Here is a 16699-nt window from a genome sequence, read left to right as displayed (position 1 = left end):
CTTGGCACTGTCTTGAAAGGCGCTGAGCAGCTCCTTCGTGAACCGATTAATCTACTACTTTTTGTTTACTAGCCAGTTTTTCCCCCACCTTGGCCCAGCCAGCCAGTCAGTCTGGCATCTGTCATTAAGGATAGCACACAATGACAATGACTATGACAATGACAATGACCAACTTTATTTGTCCCAGCGGGCAATTTGAACATGCGAAGGTGCTCTAGTCACAAAGTAAAAGTCAGAACTAGAAATAAGAAATAAAGTTCGTTGCTAAATAAACTAAATGCTAAATAAAACATGGTGACATTAAAAAATATTAGCTGATGAAAAAATAGGCAATTGACAATTATATATATAAAACAAACTTACATCAAGGATATTCGTGTGCACACCTACAACATCTCTCTCTCTCTCTCTCCCACTCTCACTCACACACACACACACACGCACATACACGCACGCACACATTGACATTTCATCTGAGGTTGAACAGCTGTACAGCAGATGGCACAAACTATTTCAGGTGTCTGTTACTTTTGCATGTAGGCATGGAATAATTTACCTGAGCTTAATAATACAAATGGATGGGTTGGAGACAAAATGTCATTTTTTTTTGTGTTTTCTTATGACATTCAAAGTCCCTCAGGCTCCCTCTATAACCCTGATGTTATGGTTATACCATATTTTATCCATCTTAGCCATCACCATTGTTTCTGTTCCACGGATATTTGTCGTGGAGCTGCCGTCCTTGCAGATGGTTGCTCCCATTTACTTGAAGCTGCTAACCTCTTCAAGCTGTGCCCCATTCAAGCAGATCCCTGCTTTGTCGTTGCCAACGATCACAACTTGCTTTTATCAGTACTGATATACGCATATGCGTATACAGGTAAAATCTTGAGTTCTTTGTGAATACCTGCTAACAGGTATATGTTGGATGCAAAGGGTAGGTTGCAAATCAGCCTCCCACCGATGGCAATGGAAGTGCGCTTGTCGTAGAGAGCATGCTATTTTCCAAGAGGATGGTAAACAGCACCGATTTGCCTACTTCAGAATTAAACTGAGTTCCTATTCAGCTATTCAGCAGTTTAGAGCTCGTTGATCTAGTATACAGCCCTTCGATAACTTGAATGAGGACATCTTCGATGTTGAATTTTTTACATCACATTCCGGAGCTTTTTCGTTGTAGACTCTGCGAAATGCTTTTTTAAGGTTTATAAAATTTTGATAGATGCTGAAGATGATTCTCTATGACCACTCTCCAAGGAACCCTGAATGACGGTTGGTATTAAATAGTCATACCGGGTCACGTGGTCGAACCAGACCAGCTTCGCGTCACTCTTGCATAGATAGGTTTAGGGTGCTCTACGAAGGTGGCGACCGCACTTTGTACAAAGTCGCTTGTCAAGAGTTCAAAGTTGGAAATTTGGAGTAACATCCTCATTAACCTGGATCTCGAGTACCAAAAAGCTCTAGCCTAGTTATTGCCACTGTCGCGGTTACGATCACGATGTAGATGATAAGTCTCTTAGTTGGTTGTTTAGTGCTTACTAAGTTTTCTCACGGCGCTTCTATGACTTTAAATAGGCCCATCCAATGTTGAATTTTAAAATCATGTCACAAGTTCCATGACACAGTGAAAGACTCTGTCAAATGTTTTTAAGTCAATAAAGTTGTGGAAGAGTATTGGAAGAGTCAGTCTTCAAATTTCTGTTTTACTACGTAAGTCAAGCGACGAGCAGACGTTGGCAGTCATCACTACCTCTTAGCCGCAAAGCTGAAACTCGATTTGATACAGGCAAAGATTGGACAGAAAAGAAATCAGCGTTTGGACATGGTCAAGCTCAGGAACCCAGCAATCAAGAAGGCCTTCGGTATTGCGTTACAAAACGATTTTAGCATCCTCCAAAACGAAACAGCATCGATATCCTTTACAAAGGCACAAAAGAAGCAGCAAATGCATTGGCCACAGGAAAAGCCCCAGAACCAAATGGATATCTACTCATACATGGAATATGATCGAAGAAAGGAAATAGATAAAGAAGAAACTCCTTATTGCGAAATCCCCCGAACTGAAAGAGAGGACTGCAGCCCAATGCAGGGAACTAAACAAACAGATCAAGTCCTCCTCAAGGAGAGACAGGAGATAGTATGTAAAACAGCTCTCAGCTGAATCCGAGGCAGCAGCTGGACGGAAAGACATTAAGATGACCTACCAGATCATAAGAAACCTACGAGGTAACCGAAGGCACAACCAGGACCTCCCGGTTAAAAGAGCACATAGCACATACATCACTGAAGAGCAAACCAAACTGATTCTAAACCACCTGAACTCGTCAGCGCTACCTCAAATGACCGAAGACAAAGATTTAGGTATCAACACCTGCCCCATAACATTACAGGAAACTCCATCATTCGACAAGAACAAGCCGGCTTCCGGAAAGGACGATCGTGTATCGACCATATCTTTGTGTTGAGACAGATCCTGAAAAAAAATCACAGGAGTAGACCAGTCCATTGTATATGGCCTTCATTGACTTCGATAAGGAATTTGACAGCCTACACCGTACCTCTCTGTTGAAGATTCTAAGAAACTGGTCTACGTCATTAAGTCTTTATACAAAAACTTTGAGTGCAAAGTCATCCACAACAACAAACTAACAGAACCATTTAGAGTAGAAACAGGTGTCATGCAGGGATGCTTCCTGTCATTGATTCTACTCTCACTGGCCATTGGTTGGCTTATGCGCATTGTCACTCGGGAACATGAACAAGGCCCACAGTGAACTACCAGTGCCTGAGAAAAGAAAAGGAAATGGCACGTGGTAATAACTGCCTACCAACTACATCATAAGCACCAAAAGACCTCCAACAAAACACCGAAAAAACGCAAGACTGCCAGTATGATAAGACTCAGAGTCAACAATCGAAAAACACAAGTCCTAAGGAACAACGCGACAAATAATAACTCTTTCACGATCAGCGGGAGGCCACCCGTTGACGTAACCCTGGCAGAAACAATCCAATTGCGGTGCTAATGATGGCTAGGTCATGTGTGCTGCATTCCTCTAGACTCCATTCCCAGAACAGTCCTGCGATTGACACCGCAAGGAAAGAGTAACAGAGGGCGGTCCACAGTGACATAGAGACATGGAGACGAACCATTTAGAAGGACTATCACTGAAAACGGACCCCACAACAGCAGCAGACAATTAGATGGAGGTCCCTTGTTACCGCCTAAAGGGCCAGACGGCACAGAGAGGATGGATGGATGGATTGATTGATTGTGTTCAAATACTTGAAACTTTCTTTTAGAATTTATTTAGGAGGCTAATTAATTGGTTCTGCAGTTTTCACACTGCATAGTGATTTGTTTTTGACTTTGATGACCAGTGAGTTGGTGCGTTGGACCATTCTTTACGTTGCTATGTTCTTTGGAAAGAATTAAAAAGGTCCAACGCACATACTCACTTTTTCAAACAACATTTTCATTCTCATCCTGCTTGATCAGCTCCACGTGAATATTGTCAATGCTACGTGATTTCTCTCTTCTCTCTCTCTCCCTCTCTCTCTCTATCTTCAGACTATGTAGTCCCTCTCATCCTTGGACTAACAGGTCTGCAGCTTTGCATTCAAGTCGCTGAAATAGTCTATTGGTTTAGTATAATAGTGTTTTCTATGAGAAGGTGGCCATCGTTAACTGAAGTTGTATTGACATGCTTGACCACAGTCCTCAATAGTTGCTATGCTGTTATCACCACGTGCCATCCCTTTTCTAAGTTCGGCAGTGGTACTTGATTCCCTTCTCCTTATGTGCCTTAATCTCATTACTATGCCCTGTTCACAAATTAGTACTCGGTAGCTGCTTCGGAGTTGCTGCTTTTCTTTTGTTTGTAGTCCTTTCTTTAGGCACAAAGCCTAGAACATAATGCATGATCCAGCGTTGTTTCTTCTGCTGCTCTACAGAATTTCTGAAAGAAGCACATTTTTTATATTTCCAGCGAGAATATCTGCATCAAAATCCACCAGGTTTAGCAAGACTTACTCTCATTTTGGACTAAAAAGATGTCGACAAAATTTTCGTCTCGCATATTTTCTCTTAATGAATACGGAAATAGGTCATTCAGATAGTCTTCAAATTCATTTTCAGGCTCGTTAAAACAAGGGCCCTGCAATGTCGACGCCAAAAGATTACTTTGAGATGGATTTAAAGCAGAATGCCATAAACTTGCTTATGGACAAAATTATTTTGAAGCTGCAGAGTGGCCGTCCTTTGTATGTTTGTATGGATGGAGAATATTAGCAAAGGAGAGTTTATGATCCAGTGAAAATCATGTTTCCTTTACCACTTCTTTTTTGCTTCGTCCAGGCCAAATATTCCCACTTTACCTACCCATTGATAGGATATGTCTGTGAATATCTTTGCGTTCTAATCGGTCAGCGAGTATGCCTTCTAGATGGCTGTAGAGCATCTTTACTTCGTCCTCTTCATGTTTGAAAGTGTTTAGCTTCATATTTTTATAACTGTGACATTGTATGGTCTGGTAGAGATGTGACTGGAGATCAGACTACCGAGAAGAGTTCAATCAGCCCACCACTTCTCTACGAACGAGGCTGACGATGTTAAGTTTCCTCCTCACTGCATCAGACCCTATGGCCTTTGTCTGCTGCTGTTTTCTTGAATCCTGATCATCTGACCTTTACCCGTCCCATGTCTCTAGCCGGACAGTGAGTTTTCTCATCTTTCCGCACTGTTGTAATGTGTGTACGCTTTGTTTCAATCTATTTAATTCCAAAATTATAGACTCTATATTCACTAGACAAGAGAACAGTCATCAAAGAGTGTGCTTCAAACAAACAGATAATAATATGCTCGTTTTAACAGCTTACCTATAAAGCATTCCTGGCTTACTTCTCTCAACAGAGGTGAAATAGATTTTATGCTGCATGGCGAAAAGCGCTGAAAATTTGTAAAAACAGATTGTAAATAAAATATTCAGACTCAATCTTAACAAAACATGAATGATTTATCTCCATTATCTAGAATACTAAAATAAATAGTCAAAAAGATAAAAAAAACAAAAAGATTTAGAAAAGGGTCGAAAATGGGATGTATGACGTTTAAACGCATAAAGTAAACAACAAACAAAAAATTTTGAACTTAGATACAGATTATGATCTGAAGACATAGATAATATCCTTTAAATAAATACCACATTCAATAAAAGAACAATCAATGCCATCACATTCGGCAATTTTAACCGAAAACTTTTCATCTCAAACCTTTTGTAAAATACACATTAATCACGGTGATTATAACAAAACAAAGCAAGAAAATACAAATAAAAATAGCTATCCTAGTGAACACATGTGGTATAGGATTCCAAGTGAACACGTAAAAACGGCAGAGATCGAAGTATTGTTCTGTCTTAGCTAAAATTTGAAAAAAGGCGGGTTGCATAGAAGTAGTAGGAAATGAGAAAGGTGCAGAGCAGTTAAAATTTCGAATACCATTAAATATGCTTCTACGTTTAATGATGCTGTCGATCTCAGCATCACAAATAGCGAATGTGTGTGTTGTACAAGTTAATGCAGACAAAGAAAACTGTATTTGGATTGAACTGGATGATATGCAAGCTGTAGTCTTTTGCAGACGATCACTAACATTTCTTTCACTTTTCATTTATAGCCAATGATCTAAGCTAGTGAGAGGATAACAAGTAATAATATTAATAGGATTACTATTGACAGACAAATGTTTACATTAGAATGCTTTAGAATAATTCTCAATAGAAACTGTCAATTAAGCAGATACATTAATATTAGCTGGCTATACATGTAGGCTTGTTTGTCTTCTCTGCTCGTCTGCTACAAATTGTTTTAGCTAGCTTTATGCATATGTCATGTTTTCATTAACGTCTATTACCTTGAATCTGGCAGGAGAATAAAAAGTGAATTTAATGATTGATAAGACTAAAGTGGATAGGAGTCAAGTTGAGATCTTGTTTCTCTCATGATGGTCTTTTAGGGAGAATAACAAGCATATAAAGAGAAAGTGCTGCATGTATTATGTAGTATGTACTAAAAGTTCTGGGCACTTACTGATATTACTAGCAATGATGGTTTAAACATTTTGTGGGAGCTTTCAATACACTAGTGGAAAAGGCATATGCCCCTATTCATACATACCTAATAACAAGATATTTCCCGTTTACCTTTGCTACTAGAGCATGCGCAACACTGGATTATTTATTTATTAGTTATGTCAGCAACATTTAAATAAAGCAATTTCTTGGAAATAGGAGTTTTTCGGCAAACACTGCATTTAAGAAGTGGATATACGACGTCTAGTTAGCTGACTGGTGAACTACAAAATATATAACCAATAATCACGAATTCAAACACACATAAACATAACCTGTATATGTACCCAGTTATTGGGCTGGTTCCTGGTAATACAGACGGGAACATGATGTAACGACCACTTTTTGGGTCGTTAGGAGAACATTCGCCTTCTGGATCGTGTGGAGAACCCCAGTTGTGCCCTGTCGCAGCAGTAAGTAGAAACGTTACCACTCGTATTGTTGTAGGACTGTACTCACTCAGAGCACTATACTTACTTAAATACTACAGTAAAAACCAAAAACAAGTCATAACTGGGAAGGTCTCCAGCGGAGGAAAAATCAGCCAGTCTTCTTTCATTCCACGAACCATGATTCCAACACCTAGAAATTATTAAAGTTCGAAATTATTTAATTGTTGGAAAAAATAATTTTGAAATCCTTATCATAATGATTTTCTTTGTCGTATTTGCGGTCCTGCTTACTTCTTTTACTATTGTTCCGCTTTATTAAAGACTTAGAAGGGTATTAATTTTCTAGGAAAGAGCATTTGATCAATGCGGGTAAACTGGTAGACAACGATGCTCTTTTCAAATGCATTATTTATACTTTAAACGTGTTTTATGCAAAAGTTGTATTGCAACACATACAATCGGTCATCAGAATCGTATTTTTATAATCACGTAACTTCTGCAAAAAGGTCATTAATGAACCACAACAGAGTTGTGTGTTATGGTAAACAAGAGACAACAGTGAAAGTAGGCCGGTCATTTCCGCCACAACCCATATCGCCCCAGCCATATCGACCTCCTGCTTGAGTCAAATGTTCCCAGCCATGACTATAATTATCTTCCCACGTAAGACCACAAAGTCCTAACACTGAAAGTTCAATCGACACAGGCTCAAACTAAATAAAAGCCCAAGTAGCGACACCTTGCTCATATGACTCAAAAGTTTGCATATACATTTCACATAAACTTCCACACTAAAAATGTTTTTAATTGATGAAAGATATGAATGTGAATTGCCAAGCGACTATTTTTGTTAAGTAAGATAAACTCCAAGGCTTTGTCTCTACACACGAAGATCTGCATCTATAACACAAATGTAAAGTCAGTCCTTCTGTATGGATCTGAGACATGGCGGGTGACAAATGCCGTCACCAACAAGATACAGACATTCGTCAACAACTGTCTGCGCCGCATCCTTAACATCAGATGGCCTGAGAAGATCTCCAATACAGACCTGTGGGAGAGAGCCAACCAAAACCCTGCCAGCCAAGACATCAAGAAGCGGAAGTGGGGCTGGATTGGCCACACTTTACGAAAGCCAGCCGACAATTTAACAAGACAAGCTTCTGGGCTGGATCCCACAGGGGAGGCACAGGGTTGGGAGACCCAGACAGACATGAGGAGATCAGTCCAAAGAGGCAGAGACTGTGGCATGACATGGTCCCAGACTGGAAAGGATGCCCAGGACCGGGTCCGATGGCGGGGTGTGGTTGCGGCCCTATGCTCCACTGAGGGCGTATAGGAAAAGAAGAAGAAGATAACATGTGAGCTTCTCGAACAACGCCTGATATTTGACGTTAACAGGTACTTGTGCTATCGGTGATCCAGTGGCCGATTCGGGTGGTCGATTCGGCTCAGGAAGGTTAGAGTGAACTGGAGTTATAATTATGGTTTGGAGTCGAGATGATCAAGGTACAAAGATCCAGCAGTTTTTTAAAATTAAAATGTACTTTATTCATTTTATTATTTCTCCTGAGAGTATTAGTATAAAGGAGTAGTAGGCCACAAGTTTACTGAATACTTTTTAATTCGAGCTTATTTTTATCTGTGCAGCTCATATAGCAAGACTACTCTCAGTCCCGACTGATCGACAGAGCACTAGCTTTTTAATTATGTTCAGTCTGAAGAAAACTTTGAAAGATGACGTTCTCTTCAAAAGCCATGAACCATACAAAAGAAAACGTTCAGAATTTTTTAGTCGCATATCGTTGTAATCTCGCTTCACGAAACTCAAAATTTCCACGACTCAATATTAAAAAAAAAAACTTGTATCATATCATGCCTAAGCATAAGACTATAATATTTGACCTCATTCCAGTTTGTTTGTGTCATGCATCATGCTGCTCACCAAGCTCTTGACAGTCGCAAACCCAGTAGAAGGGTAGAAGGAGACGTCAGCATGAACAGAGAAAATATTCATGATGTACACTCTATCACAAATTGCAATGTGTGCTTAATAACAGAAAGGAGATCGACCAAAAAAACCTGTACGAAATTTTAATCATATAAGAACGTACTTGCTTAAAATCATAACAAAATTCAAACAATTTTATTTAATAGAATGTTGTACTGAAAGATTGTTGTCAATGAGTTACTAAACTTGTTTGAGTTATCATAATATTGTATCTCCTTTTAAAAGGTCGTTTCGACTGACTAACGTCGTCGTGACATATTTGCTGAAACTTTATACCCTAAACGTCAATGTTTGTAAGTGTACGTGCAGCTTGTATAAGTGAATAATATGGTTTATTGTCCCAGTTTTGCTAGCCCCAGACAAAGGAGTTACAACAATTAATATTTATTACCTCCTAGCTCCTCTATACTCGCTTACTCTATTGACAGTACAGTTCTTGTGACACAATCTGTTTCGTTAGTAAAGATGTTTAAACAGGTGCGCGCATGAACATCTTTAATGTAAGTTTGTTGGGTTATATATATATAAATGCGATTTTTAATCGGCCAAAACATTTTTTCATCTGCTAATATTTTTCAATGTTGACATCTTTTAACGCTGCACCTTTCAACCTACTTTATTTCTTTTTTTTTCTGGCCTTTACTTTGTGACTAGAGTACCTTCGCATGTTCAAATTGCCTACAGAGACAACTAAATTGTCATTGTCATTGTCATTGTCATTGTCTTTGTCATTGTCAAGTCTATCAATGGTTTAAATGGAAACCATGTCTCCAAAACAGATTCGTATGATTATTTTGATGCTTCCTGCAAGTCAAAAAATCCACTATCCACAAAATCAGTTGATGTGGAAGATTACAATCAGAAATCAGTCTCCAACCCAGGAAGTATGGTTGGACTGTTTGAATGCAGAGCTAAAATATGCGAAGAGCAGTCTAGCATGCCCCAGAAAGTTTTCTGATCTTCTACACTATTCTTTAGTGTATTTAGATGTTGTGTTTTATGAGCTATTTTCTTGAGTGCAATAAAGTTTTATATTCCTGTCTTTTCTGTATTAGCTCAACCTGTCAACTGAATTATTTACACTGAATCCAGGGAAAAGTTCTACGAAACCGAGCAACAGCCAGGACGTAATACAGGGTGTTGGTGTGTGATACAGGGAATCCTCTGTAAAAATTAGTTCCTTGCCTAGACAAGTTTACAGGAAATATTGTATAGTATCGAAATATGTTTTGAGCCCGAGTGCATTACCTTTCCTTCGGACCCACCCAGTGGTGTTTGCCGTCGTAACGAGTGCCGGAATAGGTGTGATAGCCGTTGTTGACTGGGAAGACCTTAGAGATTTTCGCATGACTAGTGTACGACGATGAATGTTTATAATCTACCTTAGCAAAGTTCTTCAGCTGGGTGTTCAGTGGCTGGGTTAGACTACTTGTATTAGTATTCGAATGTAATAAATGCCACAGTGTTTTTCGAATAATTGGAAGTGTGTGTGAGAGTACTGCTTTTTTGCAACCTCCTATACGAGCTGACTTGTGAGGACTGGTTAACTGACACAAATTCGTCACTGTACACTGTATTTTGTTTCCTCTGACTTGTAAAAGGCTATACCAGACCGAAAGGTAACGAGTGTCAGAGTATACCTTAATTATTTCGTGTACTCCTTGTTGGTTAAACCAGGAAATAACCCTTATATTATGTTATGACCAGTATTCTATGGTTGGGTTTCTTTCGCATCTTGTGAACTATTGGGGGTGGAGTTGATCCGCTTTGAAAAAACACACAAAGCAGGAATGAACATTTGGGCGTAAATAGTAACAAACGAGAAAACATTGACAGGTCGTTGTCTTTTGTATTGAAAGAACGCGCGTGGACGTAAAAAAAAAACGTGTATTTATTTTTCAATCTTTTTTTCACATTTCGAAGTGCTCCGAGCCTTGGTGTCTCCGTTGCAGCCGGACATTCAGAAGGTTGGTTTCGGGAAAACAACTCAAGATCCACAAACCAACTTGTTTCTCTCTTTTTTTTTCCTTTGTGTATTTTTGCGGTGAAGTGGCCCGCGACACGGCTGTCCGAAATGGATATGGCCCGCAGGCCGAAAAAGGTTGGGCATCACTGGTGTAAACCATCCATAAATCTTGATAGCCAGTATTAATATCCTTGGGTATTAACATTTCATAACCTCCTCGGATTTTAAGTTACTGGTAAACCCATTCAGATGTTGGTCATACTATTTATAATTATCAAATTTATATTTTCTATTTTCTAATTTGGAGCAGAATTTGTATTTCGTTTCCAAGGCTAAATACCAACTCTACGGGCTTATGTTTACATTCTATCACAGATCTGACTATAAGTGACAGTACATAGTCTACCAAAACGACTCGACTGCAATCTTATACTGTTGTCAAAGTGTACAACAGTGCATGTATCATAGTATTCGTGTATTTATATACCTGTAAATATTAGTCTAGTTGGGTAAAAGGGAGGGAGTGAGATTGTCGATGTCCGTATTTTCCTTGGGTAATTTAGTTCGTCTACTGACACCCACGTTATTGTCTTTCACTAGTTAGCAGTACCGTGAGCTGTGATCATCTGATGCTGTACCCCAATAATAGTATGTCCTCCTGTGTACACAGAAGACGTCCAGCCGGTTCTAGGATAGTTCCTGAATCCATTCCCTGTAAATAACAAATTAATAGGTGTGAAATTTGCATGTGTTAAACATTTCCGTGTCACTCTTTCTGTTAACAGAAATAACTGTTGACATGAGAAGTGTATGAGCAATTATAAGCACTCAGCTTAAGTAGTAATCAAAGAAGACTAAGACAATGAAAGCAAAACAGAAGAAGCCCAGTATGTAATTTCAAACGGTTTTCTCTCATCGTGCTTACCGCAGATTTCTTTCAAATTTACAATTATTACAGTGTCCTAAAACAAATTAGCGAACTGTTTCGAAGGAAGCAATATAAACTAATGTGCTAAGCAAGCAACAGCATTAACATTTATGTAAGTCCAGGTGGCAGAACCACTCAACACTACGTCTGTTCACGCAGAAAGCAAGCACGTGATCACATGCACACAAATGGCGCACACTGGCACTCGGTACTGCTCTGTTATACACACTGCTACTCACGCATTGAACATATTCCTCCAACCCCATACCAATTGCCTAGGTATGCTAAGCCAACAGTGCCAGGACTGTTCATGAAAAGAGTGTGTGTAAACAAGTGCGCTAAGCAGAACTGCATGATGTCCCTGTGATGACTGAAAGCCTGATAGAAATATGGAGACAAAAGATGTTAAAAAATCACACATTAAAACACATTTCAAAGCGTAAACAAAGTCTGTGTGTTGTGTCTTGTCAGTTAGTGTCAGGATGCGTTACTCAAACGCGTGAAGTTGAGAATGTCTGTCATGTCAATAGAATCTATTCTACTGCCACCATCAGTCATACATGTATAAACTACCTGACATTTTCCACAATTTTTCTACTCCGATGTTCCCCTTTCACCCCATCCTCCAAACAGCTAAGCACGCTTCATTACGTCGTGTGTCAGACGTTTTTCTGTGCCTGCATTTCTCTCACTGCTTGGGACGCACAGTTAGAAAGGCAGCTTACAGCAGACATTTGACTTCCTACTCAGGCTATTTTTATCCGGCTCGCTGACTGTAGCAACGTCTGACGTCATGCCCTTGTTACGTCACGCGTCGTCTGCTGGAGTGCTCAGTTTACTGCTTGTTCTAGCAATAGGTTCGCTGTCCATTGCCCCTCCCAACCCTGTCTGCAGTTTTGGCGCAGAAAGCCTTCACGTGCTATAGCGTGGCGTGGGTGTTGTGGGTGCTGGCCATTGGTTCCAGTTGCTGGGAGACAAAGTAGCGAACCCCAGAGCGTAGCGTCTCTCGGCGCATCTTCCTAAGAGACTGAGAGAAGCGAGTTCTTTATGGAAAGTGGCGAGAGACCGTCTAGGCAAGGTGGCGTGGTTTTGCACAGTAGCCAGGAGTGACCACCAGGAGCTAGTGGATATCGGTGGGGCTGGTGCAGGGAACTGGGTTCAGTAGCCAGTCGGTGACCACAAGGGTCTGTGTGAGACGTAATTAGGTTCCCGGTACAGTTCGTTGTGAGAGGGTAACCGCCGGACACTTCACAAGCCGTGTGGGCTTATTCCCATTCTTCCTATCTTCTTCTTCTTATATTCATCTTATTCTTCGTATCTTCGTGCGATCCTTTTGTCGACCTTGTCCTTCCTCTTCTGTTGTCGTCGCTGCATTTCTTCAACTTCATCATCTCATTCTTCTGCGCCCTTTCCGCCCGTTCTACGTTTCGTCCTCCCTGCATTTCTTCGTTCCGTCGTCTTCGTCGTCCTGGGTTGTGTGGAGTGTGATCAACGAGGCAGCTCGGACTGTGGACCAGCCTTTCACCCCATTTTCCAAACAGCTAAGCACACTTCCTTCTACCAGTCTGTCTGCATGCTTAAGACATACAGACCTTGCTATCGCAAAAGTCAGCCATTCTATCAGTTTTTTATGTCTTATTGTCCTTTCATCAAAATGTAAAAATTCCCAACTTTGAGAAGGCAGCTTTTGCATTTGTCTCATCCTGTTTGTAGGCAGTAGATCATACATGTAAAAGACGCAAAAGAAAAATTAAGATTAGAGAGATCTGTCCTACCAGTTTCTACATCTCTATACCTAACTAAAGACAACAAACAGATGTCTGTCAGTTCCATATTTGCAGAAATCGCAATATTTCGGTAGATAAAAGAAAACAAATCACAAAGAAGCAACTCAAATGATAGAATTACTTGATAGGTTACGTAGTTCAGATATACTTACTACAAGTTTATCTGATGTATTCCAATGATCCACTTCATAATTATAGCTGAATGGTCCTTCGCTTGGCCCGGTTGAGTATTCCGTGTGAACCAGAACCTGAGACATTATACAGGCGTTAGTAGTGTTTAGCGACCGATACGACTGAGTGCATAACTTTTTGTTTACAGTTTAGTCTTATAAAACAGGTGAAAATATGTTGTCACAAAATTAGATAGCATATAAATGAGCTTTTCTCAAATAAGACATGGCTGAATACTTCTGAGCTAGTCGATTGATTCCATCTTTATTTGACCTTTCTGATCAAAGTACGGCCCCAGCTATTGACTTGTCCAAGGCTTTCACTAAGCCTTTAGAGTTAGACCCGGATATTAAACAACTCTTTGGCATCATCTACAACGGAGGATTTTAAAAACCCATAAAGGAACTGTTGATGTGAAAGTCTGCCATATTTTACAGCTTTTATTTTAAATTGTTCATAGATACAACAACGTGTAGAAAATTATGTCATTTAAACCTGTTTGATCACAAAGCCCCAGCCAAGGCTTTCCGCTGTTTTCCACTCTGTATGTTGAAATAATCGGTTCGCCTCTACAATAGAGCTCACCTGCGACAATATTTTGTTTATATATATCAATGTGCGAGCATTTCCTTACAAACACATAAAAATGCACATCAAACCTGCAGAAAAAGCCTGGAAAAGCCTAAAGTGGTTAAACTCGTAGTTTCTTCTTGGGTGATTTTTTTCAGTGTCATTGGTGCAGGTGGTAAAACATTCACGTCCTATGTAGATTTCTACTTATAGTGTGTTGTACTGCTTTATAATGCCTTGGACCATGATATGCGTTTTTCATGCGGCTTTTACGAGACAAAACATACACTAGTGTTTCCTGTTTTTCTATGTATCCAGACAAAATTCGATTGCATATTTAGCTATTCAACCTTTATACTCGTGCATTCAAGTGCCTTCTATAAAATTTAGAAGGTTTCGTATTAAGAACAGTACCTTGTTTCAATAGAAGTTTTAAAGAAAAGCTTCATGAACGAATAGACGACAGAATTAAAAGGACAGTTAAAATTGTTCGTACCACATTTACAACAGTATCACCACCATTCATCCTAATCTGTGCAATCAACAACCAGAGTGTTCAATTTACTTACCATTATCTTTATAGCTTCAGAAGCACTAGACCTGGCATACTGGCTATAAAACGAATAGTCGGCAACCAGTCGTAAGGAACACTTTTTCTTTAAGCCATTATTCTGTCGTTTTTGTCTGATTCTGCTGACTGCAGAAAATTAATGATGTAATTCTCTTAACTGTTTTAATTATGTAGACAAGTTGTGTATTTCTTGATATAGATAGATTATTTTAAAACAATTATAAATATCACAATGATTTGTGTTTGCTATTTTAGCAGCTTATCTAAACTTATTTAAACTAGTTTAAATTAAGATAATGATTACATCCAAAATAGATTACATTCAGAAATATCGTGCGTATTCAGTTCGCTCAACTTAAAACGTACTTGTCGAGAAATATTTTGTCTTAGAAATGGAAATTATTTCCTAAAATGTTTACGAGTAAACTATGATGTCATCACTTACATCTCTGATGCTGCTCATCGCTTGAAACTGACTCGTCTGAAGACGGTCGTTGGCTGTAAGCAAAGATGAAGCAATGGTTTGTCAGAAGTTTAACAAATTATATCTGCAGGACCTTCAATAATAGCTCTCTACATCCGTTTATTATTAATACGAATATGGGCAGCTGATTTGTAAAGCCTTTAAGCAAATTCAGAAAGACTGGTAAACAACATATTACAGGGAAAATATACACAATAGAGGATGAAGAATATGTTTTAGTGTCTAATCTTTGATAGTATTTCTTCTCTTTGCCTTTAGATATAAAAACATTGGCATATTACACAATTTTATTTTATTTCATTTGCTGTTGACGTCAGCATCGGTAGTTTAAATTATTAAATCTGTTGTAACACGTCTTTGGAATAATTTTTTTATTTGTAGATCTGTTAGACGTGAACAGCATTATAGAAAAGAAATTCATTCTTTCCATTCATATGACAAGAGTGCGTGTCTTACTCATCGTCAGATTATCGTATGTGACATAATGCCTGAAATTACAAATCGAAGCCGCACTAGAGCATTTCTATTGAATCTTTTCATCATTAATAAATTAATTATAAATTTTTTAATACAATTACTAATACATTATGAATAAGAAACGTAAATGTAATCTTCTAAAAAAAATGCATGAAAATTAATTCGAAACGCATAATGTGAATCTTTCCACCAAAGTGAAATTAAGGCAAATCATTATTAATCATCTCTGTTAATCATTGTTATAGAAAGCTACATACAGTAATGTTAGAGGATCGGAAAAAGGACCCGTATGATTCCAGTTGACATCAGAAAGCCTGTAACTAATCAGATCCCACCCACTTGATGAAGGGAGGTGTCTCCACGACGGCTGGTGAAAACAAATGAACAAGTAAATAAATGTAATTTTATACTTTACATTTTGGTCATATTTGTGTGAATGTTTCTCGGTTAAAAATGTGTCACTAAAAAGAAAATGTAAGAAAACAAAATGAACAACAGAACAAATGATTAGTCATTTACAGCTGTTAACTTCATTCTTCATCAAATAGTTATTACAAATAGTACCTCGGTAAAGTAAGTTTCATTTGGGAAATAAACTGCTGTGCAGAGAATGTCCTCCTCATAATGAGCATACACATGCATAGATTCATTCTCTGAAGAAAAAAATGGGAAAAAAATTATTGTTCAGTGGTTAAAAAATTTCATGTGACCTTTTTCTGTTTGTAAGATAATTTCCTAATCCCACCAATCATGAATCTCTCACGCATTGTAACAATGAGCAACTTTTTTATTTTTTATTTTCATATGCTCCACATACATAATCCAGACGGGTTTTTTTAAAACTCACCATGCAATATTGTAGCGACACAATACGTGTTCTAAATCAAATCTCTGACAAAGTGTTTATATCCATCTCTCCTCTGAAGAGGGATAGCCATATGGTTCTAAGCATACATTACAAACAAAGAAACTAAAGTATCGCAAGAAACGACGTGAGGGCAGTAAAAAATTCTGTAAACGCTTTATTTTACTTTGTAAAAACAAACTGGAAAAAATATCAAAGGAAACCAACAGACCATATTATATATAGATAGATATTTTACACACTGTGTTTGAGTTTTGTAATGCAAAAGTAGTATAATGCAACCAAACAATATTTACTCTACTACTTTCATAGACGATTCAAGGCAGTTTTACAAATACAACAA

At 38.6% G+C, this 16699-nt stretch overlaps 1 protein-coding gene across 1 annotated transcript in view; it reads right to left on the bottom strand.

Moving 5' to 3' along the window:
* LOC112559955 (ADAM 17-like protease) overlaps nt 1-16699 on the bottom strand; it is a 130702-nt gene that overhangs the window by 112418 nt on the left and 1585 nt on the right. The window contains exons 5-11 of the mRNA XM_025231511.1: nt 16056-16144; nt 15749-15858; nt 14976-15028; nt 14529-14656; nt 13885-13974; nt 13374-13466; nt 3455-3457 (exon numbers count right to left, since the gene is read on the bottom strand). Of these exons, the coding sequence (XP_025087296.1) occupies nt 3455-3457; nt 13374-13466; nt 13885-13974; nt 14529-14656; nt 14976-15028; nt 15749-15858; nt 16056-16144 (566 nt within the window). The remainder of the gene's footprint in view (nt 1-3454; nt 3458-13373; nt 13467-13884; nt 13975-14528; nt 14657-14975; nt 15029-15748; nt 15859-16055; nt 16145-16699) is intronic.

Source organism: Pomacea canaliculata, linkage group LG1 (genome assembly GCF_003073045.1).
Source record: "Pomacea canaliculata isolate SZHN2017 linkage group LG1, ASM307304v1, whole genome shotgun sequence".
Lineage (NCBI taxonomy): Eukaryota > Metazoa > Mollusca > Gastropoda > Architaenioglossa > Ampullariidae > Pomacea > Pomacea canaliculata.
Note: the sequence above shows the minus strand (reverse complement) of the source record. Positions and strands in the feature narration are given on the sequence as shown.